At 48.6% G+C, this 20,995-nt stretch overlaps 1 protein-coding gene across 3 annotated transcripts in view; it reads right to left on the reverse strand.

Annotated features, from left to right (window-relative positions):
• The window catches only part of LOC142569089 (uncharacterized), a 143,718-nt gene that overhangs the window by 83,119 nt on the left and 39,604 nt on the right, over window positions 1-20,995 (reverse strand). For 2 of the 3 annotated variants that reach the window (XM_075678595.1, XM_075678596.1), the window contains exons 5-6: window positions 19,362-19,553; window positions 17,437-17,553 (exon numbers count right to left, since the gene is read on the reverse strand). In XM_075678595.1, coding sequence (XP_075534710.1) covers window positions 17,437-17,553; window positions 19,362-19,553 — 309 coding nt within the window. The remainder of the gene's footprint in view (window positions 1-17,436; window positions 17,554-19,361; window positions 19,554-20,995) is intronic. The other variant, XM_075678597.1, reaches the window with a different exon arrangement.

Below are 20,995 nucleotides of genomic sequence, written 5' to 3' on the forward strand. Positions count from 1 at the left end.
TCGTACCTTTCGAAGGTACAACAGACATAAAGAGAGGCGCCCGATGTCAAAAGGAGCCGGGGAGAAGCCTCTCAGCTTTCTCGTGCCCTTGAGGATTCCCTTGCTTCATATGGAGAGAAAAAGAAGTGTTTTTCAACATTTCAAGAGATGAAAATATGTCTTCAAGCAGTTTCAGTGCCAGAACCTTGGACAGTCGAATATGGGAACAAGTGTCTAATGTTCCTCAACATTGTAAACCAAAATGAACTGTTCATGAAAGCCTCTGTGACTGTGTTTGAGGACCTGCACGTTAGTGCATGCTTTCAAGGCGCTTCAGTGAAGAGGCTTGGGAGCAGTGTTGTGCCTGAAAGTGTTAATGAAATTAGTTCACTTCTGTTTATTTTGGAAAACCTGTGCATGCTTTCTAATGAAAACCAAAGTTGCGAGCACTTGTTGGCTGTCATAAATGAACTTCTTGGGAAAGCTAAAGTAGTATAGCACACCACAAATAAGAGAGACTAAAATTTTTGAAGGACCAACTGTTGTAGGTCAGTTCAAATCGCAGAGTATAGCGCACAGCTGATGGTGTATGCTTGCATATTGTACACAATTTCAGCTCATGCTTGCAGGTTTTTAAGGAGCACGAGCAAACTGACCTTGCCTCATCCAAGCACCTTTCAAATCGTCCTCCTTTCAAATTTCTCCTGAAGCAGAGGCCTCAGAGAGTACATTTCTACGATATGTTGCCCACAGGTTCAAGCAGCTGAAACCGCATGAATGCCATGTGATCCTCATGTAGGACTAAATACACATCAAGCCATGACTTGATTACAAGGGAGGCAGCATTTATGTTGCGGCGGTCAATTCATGTGAAGCTGCAACATCAGCTCATGTATTCATGACACAGAGTCTCGTTAGTTCGTTTAAAGGAGTGGCACATATCCTTCCCGTAAAGACACTGAATGCTGACCAACTTCATAACATTGACGAAAGTCATACTGCGCTTGGAGGATATAGGTTACAAAGTTGTGGCAGTTGTGTCCGACAACAATTCGCTTAACAGAAAGACCATGATGATGTTTTCAGAACCGCATAAATTAAGAATTGTTTACCCACATCCAGCAGATCCTCCACGACCATTTTTTTACGTGGTTGATGCTGTGCACCTTTTGAAGACCATACGAAATAATTGGATAAATAAAAAAATCCTGGCACGTGCTTGTTTTACCCTCATTTTGACCTTTCGAAAAACAGCGTACATCCAGATTCCATCCATTGCGCATCATTCAAAGATGTAAGAGAGCTGTGCAAGCAAGAAGCAACAGAACTTTTGAAGTCTGGGTATGAATTAACCTCAAGGGCACTCAAACCAAGCAATTTGGAGCGCCAAAATGTGAAGCTGGCGCTACAGTTTTTCATTTCATTTGTAGCAGAAGGCCTGAGAGCTAACAAAAATGCACCAGCCTTATATCATGGAGAATCCACAGCAGATTTCATCATGATTATTGTTAGATGGTGGAGCATTGTTAACGTAAAAACGCCTTTGAAGGGCATCCACTACCGTAACATATTTGAGCAACCAGACTCACAAGCTGGAAATGTTCCTAGAATTCTTTTCCTTAATTCCACGATAACGTGGCTGGATGTTTGGGAATTCCTGAAGCATGATGCTGGAGTCCTCACAAAAGAAACACTCACTGCATTGAGGCAGTGTGTATACTCTCTTTCGGAGTTGGCAAAATACTGCTTGCAGGAGCTTGGCCACAGGTATGTCTTGCTTGGAAAAATTCAGACAGACTGCCTGGAGAGCCGCTTTAGGCAATATAGGCAGCTAGCAGGCAGCCAATACCATATATCTGTGCGGCAGCTATATGAAAATGAGGGACGAATCCGTCTGCAGAACACACTGCCTGTAATCGCTGCTGAGGACCTGCATTGGAATCAGCACCTCGAGCAGCGCGGAGGGCACTTTCTCGATTTCTGTTACCGAGAGTGACCTGAATGATTTAAGCTCCCGCATGGCTGTCATTGCCTATGTTGGTGGATACTGTGCGCATGCAGCATTGAAAAAACTCAAATGTGACAGTTGCAGGGAAAATTTCGTCACTGCTAGAGAGCAGACTGAAACGGAGGGTGATGATGATGATGATGGCATGCATTCAGTAATCAGGCACTTAGATCGAGGTGGTTTGAAATTCCCCTCACCATTTGTTGTGACTACTGTAATGCATGCAGATGTGATTGTGAAGAAGCTTGCTGAGAAAAAAAATTGCACAGAGTTCCTCAGCGGTTCCGACAAAAGGAAGCTTGTCAGGACAATCATCGTGGAATCTTTGCCAGAGTATGATGACATAATACCATGCATCAAAGGGCATACTTATGAGCAGTTAGCCAGTTTGCTAGCAAACTGTGCGGCTAACATACTTTTGAACTACCTTTGCAAGCAGAGGAATGACATAGCACGCGTTGCAAAAGAAGAGAGCGCAAAAACAAGGAAAGCTCGTATCTTCACTGAAAAATAAATATTGCTATTTCACTCTCTTGCAAAGCTAAATTGCATATTTGATGCATTTTTTGGTGCTAAAAGAATCATTGTGACTTTTGTCAACTTATTGCTTTTTTCTGACTTATTTGCCTGTGTGATCTGTATTCTGTGCTGCTGACGGCAACTAAAAGCAATGCTTACTGTTTACATTCGAGACCTGTCATTTTTAACAGTATATAGACTTTCTTTTCTGCTATAGGAATTTAGGCATACTATGTGAACCCTACTATGCTGGGGTATAGTGTTTAAGGATTGAGCGCATGACGAACGGATGACTCCACATCATGCATTAAAGAATCGCTTTGTATATGATTTATGTCATGACACGTGAATGTTTTTGATATGTGCAGATCCTTGCTCCCTATCTGGGCGGCCTTGTATGTATGACTTCATGCAGCAATTTGAATTGCCTCTGATATATATGCTATGAACAGCATTACATTTTGGGGCACTCATTCTTTGGCGCTTACTTTGCAAACTGTGCCATTTTGAATCCTCATGTTGTATTGTGTTGATGTTATTATGACTACAGCATTGTGAATACTCAGAATAAACGTTGCGCACTGCGGTTGTCATATGAGTGTATTTTAACGAATGAGCTGATTATTCGGTTATTTAACATAGGCCTTGTTGAAAAACCTTGGCGAACGACCGAGCAAGTAGCGCACGTCGTCTTAATGCTGCGAATAGGCTCGACAGCTTTCACGACTGTATATCGCGGCCCCACTCAGGCTCCCCCTGTGCAATCGGTAATTGCTATTTATCTAATGCTAGCGCGGAACAACAACAGGGAGTCTGAATTGCTTTTCAAACGAAAGAAAAGAAAAGAAATCGAGTGGTATCACGCATTGAACGTATGAGTCGCAACGCGCCGCGCTCGAGAGCAGGAGGGAGCCAGCCGGCGCGGCGTGACGTAGCTGACATCACGTCACGTGAGGCGCAGGCCTTGACAAGTATAGGTGTTGTTGGCTGGACTAAGCACGCGGTGCACCGTAGGTGTATTCTTTCGTTTGTTGTTGACGGCCAATTTCAGCAAGCATGTCACCCGCGAAACTGCAGCCTTCGCCGAGTTTGTTAAGAATATCAGCAGACGATGCCGATGCACTGCGTACCTGGCTGCATAGGCGGCTATCGGAACGATGTCAACAGTTCGGCGCGCCACTCTTTCTGTGCTGCGAGCAATGCAACGCTTTGCTCGGCGTGGAACAGAGCGATTCCTCGTGCCGACCGGGAACTGAGAAATCCACGGCACGCGCTCGTGCCAGTGCTCCCGCGTTCGTCGTTGTCTTCCACAGCTGGCTGCGTTACCGTTCATCATTCCAGCGTAGAATTTCACTTCTGTCGTCGTAATGGCGAGGCCGCGTTGAAGGGGGTATAAGCCATTGCCTAAGGGAGTATTGAGCCACTCATTGTCTTACGTAACGGACAGATTTAATTGTGAAGAAATTTAATTTCGAAGAATCACAAGCGGCAAATGGCGGGCGAAGGCTGCTAACTACGCCGCCGAGCAAACTCGAGACATTGAACGTAAGCGACAACGGCGGACTGCGGGTATACCGTCAGTGATGTCGTTCTCTCCGTCGCGGCCGATTGTGTGTGCTATCTCGTGAATGAGAGACATTAATGAACCCTCGGAATTAACCCAGTGATAAATACAGGGGCCGCATGTTTCAGCTTCGCTGGTTAACCATGTTGACGGAGTAGAAGAGCCGACGATATTTTTTTTTTCTTTTTCTTGTGGCTTGTGTGTTAAAAAGACTGACCTAATCTTTCTTCTTGAAGCGCTTATTTGGCGTGGTGAGAAGCTTCGGTGGGGATGAAGCATCATCCTACAATCACGCACTTTGGCCAGATCTTCAGGCTCCTGAGCCTAAACTGCGCGAAACCTTAAGAAAGTGCGCGAAACGTTGAGACGGCAGAAAGAAGCACACAACATTTAGAAACGCAGCTTCTGCGCTTCGCTGTATGCGTTTCTTCCTTTCGTACAGTTTACCGTTCTTTCAGTATGAACCTACTGGCCCGATAAATCTTATTGCTGTAGGTGGATACCGCTTTCTCATGGTATCACTAATTCGGACAAGAGAGAACGCCAGAGAGCGTGAAACATGCGCAAATTGCCCGTCCCCGCGAGCTCAAGGCTGCGGCCAGGCGTCTGCAGTGGAGCTCGATGGAACGGCCCTGCCATCTGGCGGCTGTCACAGAAGTGGCGACAGCGGCTGTAAGCACGCGGGCGGAGAGTTTTACAACTGAAGCTAGTCTAGTAACGTTGCTCTGAACCACCTCCTGACGCGGTGCACGCGACAGCAGCAGCAGGAGCTGCAGCAGGGAAACTCGAAGGATGAGGCAAAGAAACCTTCGAGTAAAAAATAGAGCTGGGCAGCTCATGTAATGCACAGGTTAGATAACCGTGGGAACGTTGCTTACAACGATCTCACCTTGCAGTATAAGTTAGTCAAGAGAACCATGCCGCTACCACAGAAAGCACTCAATAAAGCACAAGAAGTCACGTACAAGCGGCCTTAGACGGGCACCTACCCATGCATGGCCTTCCTGCACAAAATCTTTCCGTTCGCGCACCCTCACAATGCATGTCGTTTTTGTAAAGATATAGTTAGCCTTGCTCACATGCTTTGGGGTTGCCCCCTGGCGCTGGCGGCCAGGAAAACCGAGGAAGAGGGGGATTGAGCTCTACGCAGCTCGGACACACAGCTCTTGGCTGTAAATCGGGCCCGCGACGCGCTGTAGGGGCACGGCCTCTCTGTCCCGACGTGGGAGCCGCCGGCTGCGCGCTGATCGCACACACCGAGGCACTTCAATCAAGTTGTTCACCCATCCATCCATCCATTAGGGTTACAGAGTGGGTACCAAGAGAAGGGAAACGCAGACGAGGACGGCAAAGGACCAGGTGGAGCGATGAAATTAGGAAATTCGCGGGCGCTGATTTGAATCGGTTGGTGCAGGACAGGGGTTATTGGAGATCGGTTATTGGATTGGTCCTGCAGTGGACCTAAATAGGCTTACGATGATGATGCTGCAGTGTCAGTTTCAATAAACATCGGTAGGTGCACGCGGATCAGTTTACTATCAGTACTGTGTAACAGAAGGGCGTAGTGTGTCCAGGAGCTGCGCGCGCCAATAATTGCTGCGAGTCGGCAAGCGTGGAAATGTTTGACACTTGGAGAGGCACGCGCCAGCCAATCCGTCAGCAGTGCGACAGCCAATATACTTAGCTTATTCCTGCTGTTTACAGTTGTGCTGCTTCTGCGCGGCTCATGTATTGTGCTGTGTGTTTGTGCTTTTTTTTTCCTGAAGTTTAGTTAGCTTAAACGACACAGTACTTTAAAAGTATAGAGTTGCTCTTTATTGAGTTATGGATTATTCAATAAGTATGAGTAATTATGGAATAATCATAGTAAATTAATAATTCATAAGTGAAAGCTAATACAAACATCATTTGTATTTATCTCATTACCTGAGTTTATAATTAAATTAACAAATACATTTATTTACGTTTGCTGTATCCAATATCTTCTTGTTTCTGTGACTTGTAAACGAAGTAAGCAGTATTTTTACCAACTTTTTGCGTTTTCTTCGAGGGGTATCCACATAGAAGTAGTACGTTTTCCATGATACTTTTGGGAGTGTGACATGTATTTGTAAGAACTGCGTGCGCATTTCCACAGTTATTGTGTTTCTACAGCGTAACGAAGTATAAGCAATAATTGCGGCTTCGGCAGATAAAATATATGCCATCAATGCCCACACAGCGAAGTGACAATTCCTCTAGTCAAAATTTCACGTTTCGTAGGATGGTCAGGTATCACTGAGGCGAGCACTCCACGCATTTCCAGCGTGTCGTGCATAAAATGTGATCGCGGGACAAGTGTGCGTTCCTGCTTTTGTGTAATATTTATTCGCGATGCCAAACCTTCTGGTAGCATTGTGTGGCCTGAGGTCTAGCTCAGGACAGTGCCACTAGTGGTTCGCAGAAGTCCGTAAGGCATTAATCTTCACTGCGTACAGGGAGATCAGTCGCTGAGGTGTCTCACTTGAAGAGCTTCCGCGTGATCCTATTTGTCTGGCCCAGCAGGCTTCGGAAGAGTGCCCCGCATTCTGCTTGTGTGCGCATGTTGTTTCCCGTGCCCTCACCAAATCCGCATCCAATTACCAGCAGTGAGGTGATCAGCGTATTCCAAGTTTAGTTTGAAATGGCCACATTGCTTGTTCAGCACTAGTGGTGCATACCTTCTAAGAACGATGAGATGAGGATACGACTATGGGTGTCTTTAGAACGTTGCTCCATATTCGGGGTCCCTTTGTGCATTTGCTTGAGTGGAAGTTTCAGTTCATGAAGACTATCGATGATGTGAGCAAGTATTTGCCTAAATATACGGTACGCGCCGAGGTTTGTAATTGTACTGATATTTCATGCGAGCCTTGGTCCTACGATTTGGATTGGTAATAATGACCGAATGTGCATCGGTAACTGCTAATTGTTTAATTTACGCTATGCAACGTTCGTCTTGTTGTGGGGGTTCAAGCAATGTCCGGATTAGCGTTCTGCTTTCTTTTGTTCCCTATGCTTGTGCGCACTGTTGTCTCACTTGACAGAGAAGCAAGCTTCAATCCCTATTTGTAGGAGCTGTATAACGGGTGGCGTGCTAGTAGTCTAGCTGCAAGTTTTCTGTACACAGTTAAGTTTTCCTAACCAAATTAGCTCCTCTTTGCGCAGGGAAGGTAAAACAAGTTCCCAATTACGACTAATTCCCAATTACGACTTGGCGTGGTGTAGGTGTTCATGAGAGCAATACCGTATGTCTTATGGAAGTGCAAGTGCAGGGGCACGCTCTCCTCGTCTTGTTCGTATTAGCCATGTTTTCATACGCGAGGGACAGCCTACTTGTTAACATGTAAAAACAACTATTAGAAATATGCAACAGCTGCAAAATTCCTGATGAAATATTGTTTGCCTCCAGAACACGGCACGCAAACGCCAGCAAGTACGTGCCCATCCTTAGGAGAATCTGGTGATGAACATGTCGAGTAAAGCAACAAGCAATCCAAAAACTACTAACCTAGCGTTACCAAAGTTTGTCAAAAATATCGTTGCAGGGCATGGAGCTGCTGTGATATCCGCCGCAAGAACAAGATAGGAAACTCACGAACCACATGTCATAGCATAGCAGCAAACACCAGTAATAATAATAATATTTGGGGTTTTACGTGCCAAAACCACTTTCTGATTATGAGGCACGCCGTAGTGGAGGACTCCGGAAATTTTGACCACCTGGGGTTCTTTAACGTGCACCTAAATCTAAGCACACGGGTGTTTTCGCATTTCGCCCCCATCGAAATGCGGCAGCAGCAAACACCAGTTCATCCAGCTATGACGATGACGCTCGTTGCAATACTCACACGGCGCCCCTGACACGCGAGAGACACGCCGCGTTTTCTGGGGATGCGCGTGCGCGAGTGGCGGGCGAATAATGTGCTACAGAGACGCGGACGCGTTGTCACCCATTTGTCCCTAGGCGAGCTGGGCAACGCGAGCGCGGGAGACAGGTCAGAATGAGCACTACCTTCCGATTGTCTTTCGTGGCGTAGCGGTCATAGCACTGCGTTTGTGAGTGAGGGGCAGTAGAAATAATGCGTGTTGGAACGATCCGGTTTTTTTTTGTTTAAAAAGAATCACCCCCAATTATGATACTCCTAAATTCTAAATTTGAGTGCAGTTGTATACGCGTTCATTTACCGATATATTGAGGCATATATAACACATATAACACATATATATCATATATAACATCGATCACCGCACCGACCGCCATAGCTACGCCGCGCGGCGCTATATATAGGCTTTTCATTGAGCGAGGAGGAAAAGGTGTGCGTCAAGCCTTTCCTTCTCCCTGGCTCGAATGATCCGGCGCGGTGCTGCTTGAAAGCAGTGATGTCGCGTGCTGCGGAACAATTTCGGGATGTCTTATTACTTGTACATTGTGAAATTTATGCCATGTGCGTTCGTACATGGTCGTCGGGGAACCAGTGTGTAGCGCTTTCGTGCATCGGTAACTACAGTGTGCGGAAAATATATCGCTTGGGGGCGCAAACATGTGACGCCCATCATCAGCCATGGTGCGTACGTGTCTTGAGCTATTTTGGGCGTATCGGTTTTAATTCGACGAAGAGAACCGGCGTCTGAGCATTCTAATAGATAAGAGCACGTGCTCGCATACGGCCAACCTAAGGCAACCCCGAAACATCTAAGCGCCACGCGCTATCGAATATTTCTGATACACCAGAATCGCTCTCACGCATTTCCAGTCGAGTTGACTTGAAATTAGTGCGATATGCCTACGCTAATCTTCTATATGAGGCCGATGGCACTGCTGAACCCAGCGATCACTGTGGTTGGTACACCAGCATGATACGTATAAAGTGTAATCAAAATTAAGTTTCGTGGTTTTCTTAAATCTAGGCACTGGGAGGCACGCGAAGACCACCTGTGCAAATAAGTTATGTTCCCAAGGGGACAGAAAGTGAGATGATAATTATCGCTGTCAGTAGCCCAGCTAACTAAAATAAATAACTTTTTATTGAGTACAGTAAGTGAGTATGTTTGTATTGAAAAGTTAGAAGCAGTTGTGTTTCTACACAGTATCAGTTGGAAGAATTCTTCTAGCGTGTCTGTGCTCCGAGATATCCGATTGCCAATTTTTAATTGTCGTTCGCATGATTGCGCGCGCTAGGGATTTAGGATCGGCGCAAAGCTCCTCCTTGATGTGACGCCGCTGTTGCGTGCGGCGTTTAGTCTGAGAACAAGGCGGATGCTTTGGCAAAGATGCTAATTGTCCCCCTTTCACTCTCGGCTGGCGAAATGAAAAATTGAAGAACCCGGAACCGCTGTCGCAACACGCGTGTCCGCGCAGCCTGGAACGATGGCGGCAGCTGCCATGGATGCCATGGATACCAAGGTAATGGCGTGAGCGGAGAAGGCGGAGGGCAGTGTCAATACCACCTACATAGCGCAAGCCTGGTCACTCCGATCCATGACGTCACGCTACCTGGCCCGACTGCCGTAGAATCTAACGAGTGTGCTCCTGAGTAAGCCGTGGTGATTTTGAACTCACCACTTTCATCATGCCAGCCTTGGCAATGGAAATTTCGGGCCGGGTAGCATGCCGTCAAGGATCGGAGTGAACAGGCCTTTTGATATCTAGGTGGTGTTGGCGGTGTACAAGTGTAATGGTGACTAGACGAGTGGGTATGTTCCTTGCCTGGGCCACCGAAATAAAGTGATTGCTGATCTACAAGTATTGTAACTTTTATTGAAATCAAGAGCAACAAATGCACAGCACACCGCGCTGTCATATCTTGATTTCGCCAGCCGAGAGAGGAAGGCTAACAGTTATCAAATTTGCCTATGCCTCCACTCTGTTATCCAGCTAAACACCACACGCAACAGCCGCACCCCATCAGGGAGGAGCTTTGTGCCAATCCCCAATCTTGTCACGCGGTAGTGACGGTGAAGAAAGCAAAACGGTGAATGGCGAAACTACCGCTTTATTGGACGAACTAGGGCCCACAAAAGCAAGTTACACTCAAAGAACAGCAACAGCGGCGAACACCATCGGCGGTCTTCGAAATCTGATCACCGAGTCAAGTGCGTCGGCTTTTATACAGCAGTCGTGGAATGTTCCAGAGTAATCGCTGGGACCCGCGTGTCTTCCACAATATTCTATACTATTCACGTCGCGCATACAACCAATCAGATTACACAAGGTTCGGTGACAGACAGCGGATGAAACCATCAATACCATTCCAGAAATTTCCTATACATGCAGGCGCGTCATGCGCTGTGCGATAACACTTGTTAAGCGATGAAACTCTGTCTCCCGATAAAGATGAACAAGTACACGTGTTAATACACCCTCTTCAAAAGCATCGAACCGATGCTGCAAACGAACGGAAGCGATAAACAAAACACCCGTCGCAAGCAAACAACAAAAAAGGGACTTCGTCAACGTGCGTAAAAGTGCTTAGCACGCACCAGGTGGACCACATCAGATCGCGCGGCGGCGCTGTGAATGTGAAGTGCCGTCTGGCCCGACCTCATAGTCCAGTTCGCCAATACATTGGATGATCTGGTAGGGTCTCCAAATAGCGTCGCAATTTTTTCTCGCTGAGGCCTGGTAGGCGTATCGGGGTCCAAGCCCAAGCACGGTCGGCGGGCTGGTACTCGACGTAGCGTCGTCGGAAGTTGTAGTGTGGGCTGTCAGTGCGCTGCTGCTTCTTGATCCGCAGGCGGGCGAGGTGTTCGGCTTCTTCGGCGCACTGGAGATAGGTGGCGACGTCAAGATTCTCTTCATCGGTGACTTGCGGCAGCATGGCGTCGATAGTCGCCGTCGGGTTCCTGCCGTAAACCAGCTTGACGGGCGTGATCTGTCTTGTTTTTTGCCGCATCGTGTTGTAAGCGAAGTTTACGTACGGCAGCATCGCATCCGAGGTCTTGTGATCGACGTCGACGTACAATGCTAGCATGTCGGCGAGAGTCTTATTAAGGTGCTCCGTAAGACCATTCGTCTGTGGGTGGCAGGCAGTTGTCCTCCGGTGCCTTGTCTGACTGCACTGCAGAATGGCTTGGGTGAGCGCCGCTGTAAAGCCCGTTCTTCAGTCGGTGATGAGAACTTCTGGGGCGCCATGTCACAGCAGGATGTTCTTAAGAATTTCGCCACTTCGGCTGCGCTACCTTTCGGCAGAGGTTTCGTTTCAGCGAAGCGGGTGAGGTAGTCCGTTGCCACGACCATCCACTTATTTCCCGTCGCTCACGTCGGAAAGGGTCCCAACAAGTCCATCCCGATCTGCAGAAATAGTCGGCAAGGACGCTCCATCGGCTCTAGTAATCCCGCCGGCCTTGTCGGTAGGGCCTTGCGTCGCAGACAGTCTCGGCATTTCTTGACGTAACGGGCAATGTCCGCAAGCGGGCGCGGCCAATCGCAGCTTTCCTTTATCCTCGACAGCGTCCCAGAGAGTCCGAAGTGCCCAGCGGTCGGATCGCCATGCAGGGCGTGCACTACTTGCGGACGCAGCGCCGAGTGAACAACAAGAAGGTAACTGGCCCGCACTGGTGAGAAGTTCTTAACGAGTACGTTGTTTTGAAGCGAGAATGAAGACAATCCTCGCTAAAATACATTAGGGAGAATCTCGGTGTGCCCTTCCAAATACTCTACGGCGCTTTTTGACTCCGGGTCTGCTTGTTGCTGTTCAGCAAAGTCTTCGGAGCTTATTATTCCAACGAAGGCGTCATCATCCTTGTCAACTGGAGGCGGCGGGTCAATGGAGGCTCGTGATAGGCAATCGGCATCAGGGTGTTTTCGTCCGGAGTTGTAGGTTACAGTGATGTCTTATTCTTGTACTCTGAGGCTCCACCGCGTAAGCCGCCCTGAAGGATCCTTTAATTTGGCTAGCCAACACAACTCGCGATGGTCGCTGACCACTATGAATGGCCTGCCATATAGGTAAGGGCGAAATATCGCTGTAGCCCAAACGCTGGCGAGGCATTCCTTTTCGGTCATAGAATAATTGCCTTTCGCTTTTGACAGTGAGCGGCTAGCGTAAGCTATCACCCGCTGAAGTCCGTTTTTCCTCTGGACTAGAACGGCACCGAGGCCTAGGCTAGGCGGGTCAGTATGGATTTCTGTATCGGCGTACTCTTCGAAGTGTGCAAGTACCGGTGGTAACTCCATGCGTCGTTGGGGTTCATCAGATGCGTCGGCCTGCGACGTTTTCCACTTGAACTCGACATCACATTTAGTTAGGTGTATCAACGGCTCACACATGTGTGAAAAGTTCTTGAAAAAGCGCCTGTAGTAGGTACACATGCCAAGGAATCTACACACTGCCTTTGTGAATGGGCCGCTGGAACGTTGCAATGGCCGCTGCCTTCTGTGGGTAGGGGCGGGCTCCAAAATTGCCGATGACGTGGTCAAGGAACAAAAGTTAATCATAAGCGAAGCGGAACTTTTCCGGTTTCAGAGTGAGCCCTGATGACTTGATGGCCTCTAGTACTGTCGCGAGCCGCATAAGGTGATTGTCGAAATTCAGAGGCTACCCAAATAAACAAGACAGGTCTGCCACTTCAACCGTGCTAACACCATGTCCATGACGTGCAGACACCGAGTCCAGACCTAATGTCATGACGTTGAACTCATAGAAGCCGTCTGTCGTGATGAAAGCGGTCTTGCCGCGATCTCTCTCGTCTACTTCTATTTGCCAGTAGCCAGACTTTTGATCGATCTACGAGAAATATTTAGTGGTGCAGGGCCGATCCAATTCGTCGTCTATCCGTGGGAGGGAGTATACGTCGTCCTTAGTGATCTTCTTCAGTCGAGGATAATCGACGGAAAAACAGGCTTCCGTCCTTTTTCTTCATTAAGACAACAGGAGATTGCCACGGGCATTTAGACGGCTGCATGATGTCTTTGCGCAGCATTTGGTCGACTTGTCCTAAATTTGGCTTAGATTACAGTCAGCTTATTAGGTGTCCTCCAGCAGTCCGAACTTGAGGGCCTTCCCATGCAGTCCTAACCTTCAACTGGGTGGCGACGGGTTGACTTATGATGGAATAGTAGGCTCCTATGTTCACTAAAACGGTGACTTCGTGGCCGTCAAGAAGCACGTCGAGATCGATAGTTCTTTGTCTTGCGTTGCAGTTAGTCTTGGCGTCGAATCATGGCTGGGTCGTGTTGAACTGAAGCTGGAACGTCGCGTCGTCAAGTGGGTCTTTCGTCGGTGTATTGGTGACTTTATGGATTCGTCGGGATGGCGACGTCTCGTTGATAAATCGCTGAGACCATCTTTTCGGCGCTTCGTCGGCAGTGGAGGACCTTCGTCAGTTCGACGAACAGTAACCGCACCTCCATCGGTTGCTGCCGTTAGTTTTCCGGATATTGACTGACTGACCATCCCCGGGCTGGGTCAGTGTATGGAGTGCTGTGCGGCGACAGGTAGCGGCCCGGTGACGGCGAACGGGATGGTCGTCGAGCACTCAACGGTTAGGCAGCGAGATAGTTGGCAATGTCACGTGGGCGTTCACCTTGTTGTGGGCATGGTGCGTTGATGGCGAACCCTCGTAGTCCCACCTAGCGGTAAAGGGATCGGCGGTAGATGTGCCCGGCTTCTCCGCAGTGATAGCAAAGCGGACGATGGTCGGGGGCGCGCCAAACGTCATTCTTCTTTGGAATGCTGCTTGAGGTGGTGGGTTGGCATGCTGGCGATGGTGGTGGTAGACGACGGAACTTATTTTGTGACTGGGCCCTGCCGTGGGCGCTGAGAGGGAATGTAACGGCGGGCTTCAGCGGCGTACGTCATCGTTTGCGGCTGAGGCTGCAGTTATTCAGAGGCTACTCCGGGTTGCTGTTGAAGCTCCTCACGTATTATCTCGCGAATCGATGCCACTTGAGGCTGTGATGAACGGAACAGCTTCTGTAGCTTCTCCGGCATGACCGCTCGGATAGACTCGAGCAGGTCGTCGGTGGCCAGTGACTGAACTCCGGCGTAGTTTGTTGAGCTTGTGCGGCGGTTCAATTGCTGTTTCCGCATTTCCAGTGTCTTCTCAATGCAGGTGGCCTCGCGAAGGAACTCGTCGACGGTCTTCGGTGGGCGTCGTACCATTGCGGCGAAAAGTTCCTCCTTCACACCACGCATGAGTAGGCGGACTTCCATCTCCTCGGCGGAATATGCGTCTCAGTTCTCCTGTATAGATCGCAACATTCTCGTTTGGTAGCTGTACTCGGGTTTCTAGCATAGCTTCGGCCCTTTGCTTCCGCACGACACTTGTAAAGGCCAGCAGGAAGCTGCTGCTGCATAGGGCCCACGTTGTTAAGGTCGACTCCCGGTTCTCAAACCCCGTTCTGGCGGCGCCTTCTAAGGCGAAGTATACAAGGCGCAGCTTGTCGTCGGAGTCCCAGTTGTTCAAAGTCGCGATTCGTTCGTAGGTCTCCAGCCAGGATTCCGGGTCTTCAGTCGCTGATCCACCGAAGGTTGGTGGGTGCGGATGTTGTTGCAGGAGAAATGTGGACGCTTAGGCAGCCACTTGGGTTGGGCCACGATCTTCTTGGTCGTTTCAAGTGGAAGTCCGTGCTGCGGGGGTAGCTGTTGCGGTTGGCGGTTTGCTTGATGATTCGGGACGACGTTGTTTTTGTCTTTGCTGTCCGGGCTAAGATGGCGACTTGTCGGGAGCGTCCGGTACATGAACGAGCAAGTACCTCCAACAGATCTCACGTGGTAGTGAGGGTGAAGAAATCAAAACGGTTAATGGCGAAACTCGCGTTTTATTGGGCGAACTTGTGCCCACAAAAGAAACTTACACTCAAAGGAGAGCAATAGCGGTAAACACGATCGGCGGTCGTCGAAATCCGATCACCGGGTAAAGCGCGACTGCTTTCATACATCAGTCGTCCAATGTTCCAGAGTAACCACTGGGATCCGTGTGTCTTCCGAAAATTCGGCACTATTTGCTTCGAGCATATATACAATCAGATTACACAAGGTTCGGTGAGAGACAGCAGATGGAACCGTCGCTAACATTCCTCAAACTTGCGATACATGCAGGCGCGTCATGCGCTGTGCGATAACATTTGTTGTGCGGTGAAACGCTGTCGCCCGACAAAGATAAACAAGTACACGTGTCAATATCCTGCATGCATAATCATGCGAAGGACAATTAAAATTTGGAGTCGGTTAACGCGGAGCACCGACGTGCTAGAATTCTTCCAACAGATACTGTGTAAAAACACGACTGCCTCAAACTTTTCAATACGAACATACCCAGGCACTGCAGTCAACAAAAAGATAATTATTCTATTTTAGTTAATTGTGTTGCTGACAGCGATAATTATCATCACATTTTTCCCCCTGTCCACAAAACTTATTTGCGCAGGTGGCCTTCGCGTGTCTCCCAGTGCCTTGTTTTAAGAAAGCCATATAGCTTAATTGTGAACATCCGGTATAAGCTATGTGCTTCGGCATTGCCTTTTTTACCCTACAAAGCCGTAATATCCAAGAGGGATCGCATTAAAAGAATGCGGCGGTCGTTAGTGAGGACAAAATTTCCGTTATACGGGTGAGTGCGCCGAAGAATCCGGGACGAACAAATCTAAAAAAATTGGGTTTTCATCCTCTCTCAAAAGAAAGACGAGAAAACGGGCTAACGTCGCAATTACACCTGGCATGGTATGTAAACATTGTTTTATGCTTTGACCATGCGCTATACCGAGCAAATATAACTGTAACCCTGCACCTACCACTTTTACGGACGCTCGTGCAGTTCGTAAACGGTAGCTCTGCTGGACAAGTGTAACCCACTTTGTAAGGTACGCGGTCATTACTAACGAAAACTATTTTATTCATAGTTGGAAACCACGTCCACGCAACCAAGTGGTCACGCAATTTAATCTATACAGCTAGAAATTTGTAAGTTTGAAATGATTCTCAGAATATAACAGCACAATTTCAACCGTAGCAGAGCACTACCCACGCTGCGACGATCGTCGCGTATGTTTAATTGCTTCTAAACCGCAGTTTAGACCTAAAGGCGATTGCTGATATAAGGTGACATTAGTGAATGGAATTTTCAGAAATGCACAATTGATCTCTGAGCATGATTGTGGGCTCACTCAAACACGCGCGCACGCTTCGCGCTCCGTGCTCCGTCGGCCTCAACGCCAGCAGAGAAAGTCCGGCAATGCAAGCTTTAAACCAGTTCAGTACGTCTCGCAAAACCGTTTCTCATGTAGAACACGCCACGTCACACCCAAACAGACTTCGCGAGCGCGAGAACAAACGCCACAAACTAGCGCCGAGCGTGTGCCTGACATAAAAGACGGAGCGCTAGACCAAGCCAGCGTGCCAACTGCCCATAGATGGCGCCACTGCGTACGCAATACCGTGGTGGCCATGAAAGAAAAAGACGGCCTATACACTGGCCACACAGCTGCTAGCTCCCGGAAACTGAAGTTTATGTCACGGTAATTTTACCGCGAACACTGTGCGCGAAGGCAAGATTTCTGGTTTTTTGTCGACGCACGGCCGGCGCCAACACCGTGGACGAGAACGCTATCTAGAAGTGCTTCAAGGTGGCTTCCTCCTTCCAGCCTCCTCTTCGCGCTCTCTTCGCTCTCGCCGCATGTGGTTCCCCGCGGCGCTCGTTCGCTTGGTTACAACACCCACGCATGCGCGCCTACGACCAACGCAGGAACGGGCGCCTAGAGAAGCGGTCTAGAAAAAGCTGCAGTATTACAGAATTTCCCCCTTTCACTTGCCTTTCCCCTATTCTTCACCACACCCTCAGCATGCGCAAATGTGGGGCTTACGCGGCTGCCGGCCAATGAATAATAACACGTTGTCACAGTTCTGTGCCAATCCTTCAGCAGCAGCCCTAACGTGCAGGGTTCTTGCGAAGGGGAACGAAGCTCTCTGGCACGATGCGTGGGGGTGAGGGCTTATGTAGATGGCGTTTTAGGGGCTCCAGACCAATGAATGCTGACACGCCTTTACTGCGAATTTGCTGCTTTTCTATGCTAACCCGTTACGGTTTAAACGGTCGGTGTCGGTTTAAACGCCAGTTCTAGCGCATTGGGCATTCGTATATACGCTAGGTACGCACGAAGCGAATACTCCTCCGTAGAACGCCGGCGCAGTCACAAGGCTCGGAACTTACACGCCTCACACGCGTCTGGTCAAGGCAGCGCAGCTCTCGATTGTCTGCTAAGGTCCTCAGATAAAAAAGAAGTGTTTTACTGAGGCCGTGAGACGTAAAAACACAGCGAAGTCACGCTAGCACGCTCGTGTGATTGTGCGTGCGTCGGTTTATGCATACCTACCAAGACGCGCACGTGTTTAGTCAAAGCACTCACGTTACTTGCGTCGGGTTCTTCAGGATCCACAACGCCCTTTCCCGCAGGCCGCGAGGTACTCGGATGGCAGCGGCAGCGGAACTGCTCCAGGTATTGCGGAGCACCTCATTGTAAACTCTGAAGAAAGAAACACCGATCATTGGCTCAGCCGCAATATTTCTATAAAATAAGGCTGGTAGGCTGCCGCAGGCATGCGAGTAATGCAGGCGAAGTATTACACGAAGAGGACAATAATTATGTCTATCTTTTCAACTGTAAATGTAAATGCCCCGATGTTTTCTGCGTATCCCAAGATATCGCTGCCAGCACAAACTGACAGTGCGAGAGGGGTAACGAAGTTTGGTGGCACTGTGTCTTAGACTCGCTCGGCCTCAGCCAGGGCTGGGCCCTTTTGAGGACACTCAGAATAGGAACACCTAATAATGCGACAGTATCCCTTGGCTCGTTATGCGTTAAAACCGTCACCAGAAAGCCCTCACAGAAAGCTGTGGCAGGAAAACGGCATATAAATTATTTCACATTCATGTAGCTAGAAAAAAGGCCGCGGTGAGGATTCCATTATCTGCCCCACCACCACTGCAACCGCTCCGTAGCCGAGCGAGGTAACCATGGCGTTTCCGATGCAACGCACCACCGTTGCAACACGCGACAGTGATGACTATCTTTGAGGCTGGGCATTATGCGTTGGGCTGTCGGTGGTGGTCGATTTCCTAGGTGGCGCATGACAGTACTGGCACCAGTGTCGACGCTATGGAGTATTCATTGCCCTTGGTTTAATTGCTCGCGTCTACATCATAAATCGATGCTGCAAAGCGTGCAGGAGGCGTCAGTTCAATGCCGACGAAGTACGAGGCCATCGCCACGCAGAGAAGCGTGCGAAGCGAGCTGCTGCAGGGAAACAACGTTCACTACCCAGGTCCACGACAACGCGAAAAGAAGAGTGAGCACGGCGGGCTGTATTGGCTGCAGCGAGCGAATGTGCATCCCCTAAGTCACAGAATCAAGGCAGTGCGCGTGAAACACTACATACTTTTATGACAACTCCGCAAATAAAACTGCACTGAGACCAAAAGATGGCCGGTTTGTCGTCTTGCGTTCTTGTGACCTCATAAGCACCAACATTACACTCGGAAACAAAACACAGCAGCACTAAACAGTGCAACATTATATCGCAACACTAAACACAGCGACATAGCTCCGCAGACAACCAGCCACAAGTTATGTTCTCACGTTTGCACATAAAAATTGCTTGGATGCACCAGTTGCATTCCTTTTACATTACAATTACTTTCAAGCTAGATATCGCCGTACCTTTCGTGAAAGCGTTTGTCCTTTCAGGCAGGCGCCCTGGCGACACTTCAGAAAGGATTATTTTTAGCTCAGGAGTCTTAGACCAGGCCACGAATACCGTTTAGTTTTCCATTGCGCCTTATAGCCACCAGTGCTACTAACTTCATACGCACAAGCGCCAAAGACAGGACTCAAGAGATGAAAACGTGGCAAGTGCTCTGTCTCGCTGTCCTCTCTCGTGTGCACTGTGTATTGTTTTTGGCGCCCTCAAAATACGAATAATGAATAAATACCAACATGCCCAGCGAGCAATTCTCTTAAGTCATGAGCACAGGTTAACGATAAAGTGTACCTGTGTTGTGGGTTTTGTTTGTTATTATCAATCGTACAGGATACGTTATCCATAGGAACAGCGATTGATATTTACTGCAACATCAATAATCTCTTTTCTCGTAGTTAGAACATAGCACCTGGTGCAGCAGAATACGATTGCTTGCTTCTCGTTCTTCGCATATTTGCATTTTGCTTTCATGTGATATTATTTTATGGCACATGTCTTTGTTAGTTAAAAGAAGTTTGAGTGCATGAAAAAAAATTATAAATAATTATTGCAACAGGTGAAAGAGCACACTTACTCGTTGATTTTCTCGTTGACATCCTGGGAAAGTCCCCTTGGAACGCAACCGCAGAAGGCCAGGCGCACCGACAATGGAGCCTCCATGCCCATCAAATATTTAGAATTTAGCTTTATTTGTGCTGCGAAGTCACCTGTTGTTCTAACCTGGTAGCCGACATAGCAAGCGACAGCCTCGGGGGACATGGGCTCGCTGCAATACGCATGCGCGGAAAGGCGAATGAGCTTGGACAGCCGATGAAAGCACAGAGTGCAAGGCATAGAGTCTGGGTGGAGGTCCCAGAACAGTATAAAATCAATTATCACCGGTAAATTTTATCTCATAATTGATTTCGACTCTTATGGCGATAGCAAATATACAGACACTCCAGGCGCATTTTTGTGGTCGGCGTTAGCGTCGCCGTCGCCGTGATCTACCGTATAAAGCACAAGGGCGATAACACTGTCGCCCCACAGTGCATGCAACACGCAGAAGTGAAAGTTTGCGAGGCGAGTCGACGATCGGGGCTCAATGTGGCGCGCGCAAGGAAGGAAAGCGGGAAGAAAGCGCGCAGTCTTCCGTCACGCGCTGGGTTCCGGGGGAATGAAGGGGAGGTCGAGGGCCGGCGTTGTGCTCCGAAGGCAACTCCATATTCCGCGGCCGCGCGTGCGGCATATCTTCAAAGCGTTGTGCGTTGAGAACAGAGTCTAGGCGCTTCAACGGCTCACACCTTTTTTTCATGTTGTGTTGTCGGCGGTTAGTTTGCTTTGAAGCAATAGACAGCAAGAACGTCACCTCACTCACTGCTACTGCAGCACTTGCTCCCGCCAGCGAGTTTCCGCGCTCATCGAGTGGGATGTGTTCATGTTTACCTGTATGCGCCGACACCGTGCTCAATAATTTTGTTAGTAAGCGAATGTTTTTAAGTTCACGCGGCCGATAAAACTTACCCTTACTTTACTTACTTTGTAGAGCTGCCGTATAGTTTGCTATCGCAATAGATGCTCCCCCTTTCGTTCGAAACTACGACTTTTTTAGTAAAAATGATTACGGCTTTTTATTTCAAGCCGACATACTGGTAAGGATAGTTAGGATGACGACACTGATTTCAAAGTATTTAAATTGGGACATATTGGAGCATGAGAGGGTAATTCTAGTAATATTTGTCATTTCAGCAACCACCGCTCTATATTCGCTTCCAAACATAGCAATAGAACAGGCACGCGAGTTAAAGGGGCCATTTCCAGTCGCACATGGGCAATATCGTGTCTGCAAATCCACCGCCACGTGGGTACAGCTTCTTACTCGATGGCGCACTGACGTGAAGGAACATAGGAGCACATGCATGCGTCCCAACGAGCATTGCCCTAAATCGTGATACAGACGCGGCCGTGCTATGGTTGAAACTTGTGTGCCGAGTTTGTGATCTCCGTACCGCACGGTCTGCTATTTTTGAGTTGCACAAACTGCTCCGTCACTCTGTCCAGGCTCTCTTCCCTAATAGGTCCCTTAAATGCGCCATTCATGGTTTTCGTCTTCTACCAGCCGTATAGATCGCACGGAGCTATGGTGTCATATGCAGGTTAAGACAATAAAACAGAAGAGCGGTGGGGGATGCTGGATATCTTGAGAATGTTGCTCGATCCCAATTTATG

This window comes from Dermacentor variabilis, unplaced genomic scaffold (genome assembly GCF_050947875.1).
Source record: "Dermacentor variabilis isolate Ectoservices unplaced genomic scaffold, ASM5094787v1 scaffold_75, whole genome shotgun sequence".
NCBI classification, from domain to species: domain Eukaryota; kingdom Metazoa; phylum Arthropoda; class Arachnida; order Ixodida; family Ixodidae; genus Dermacentor; species Dermacentor variabilis.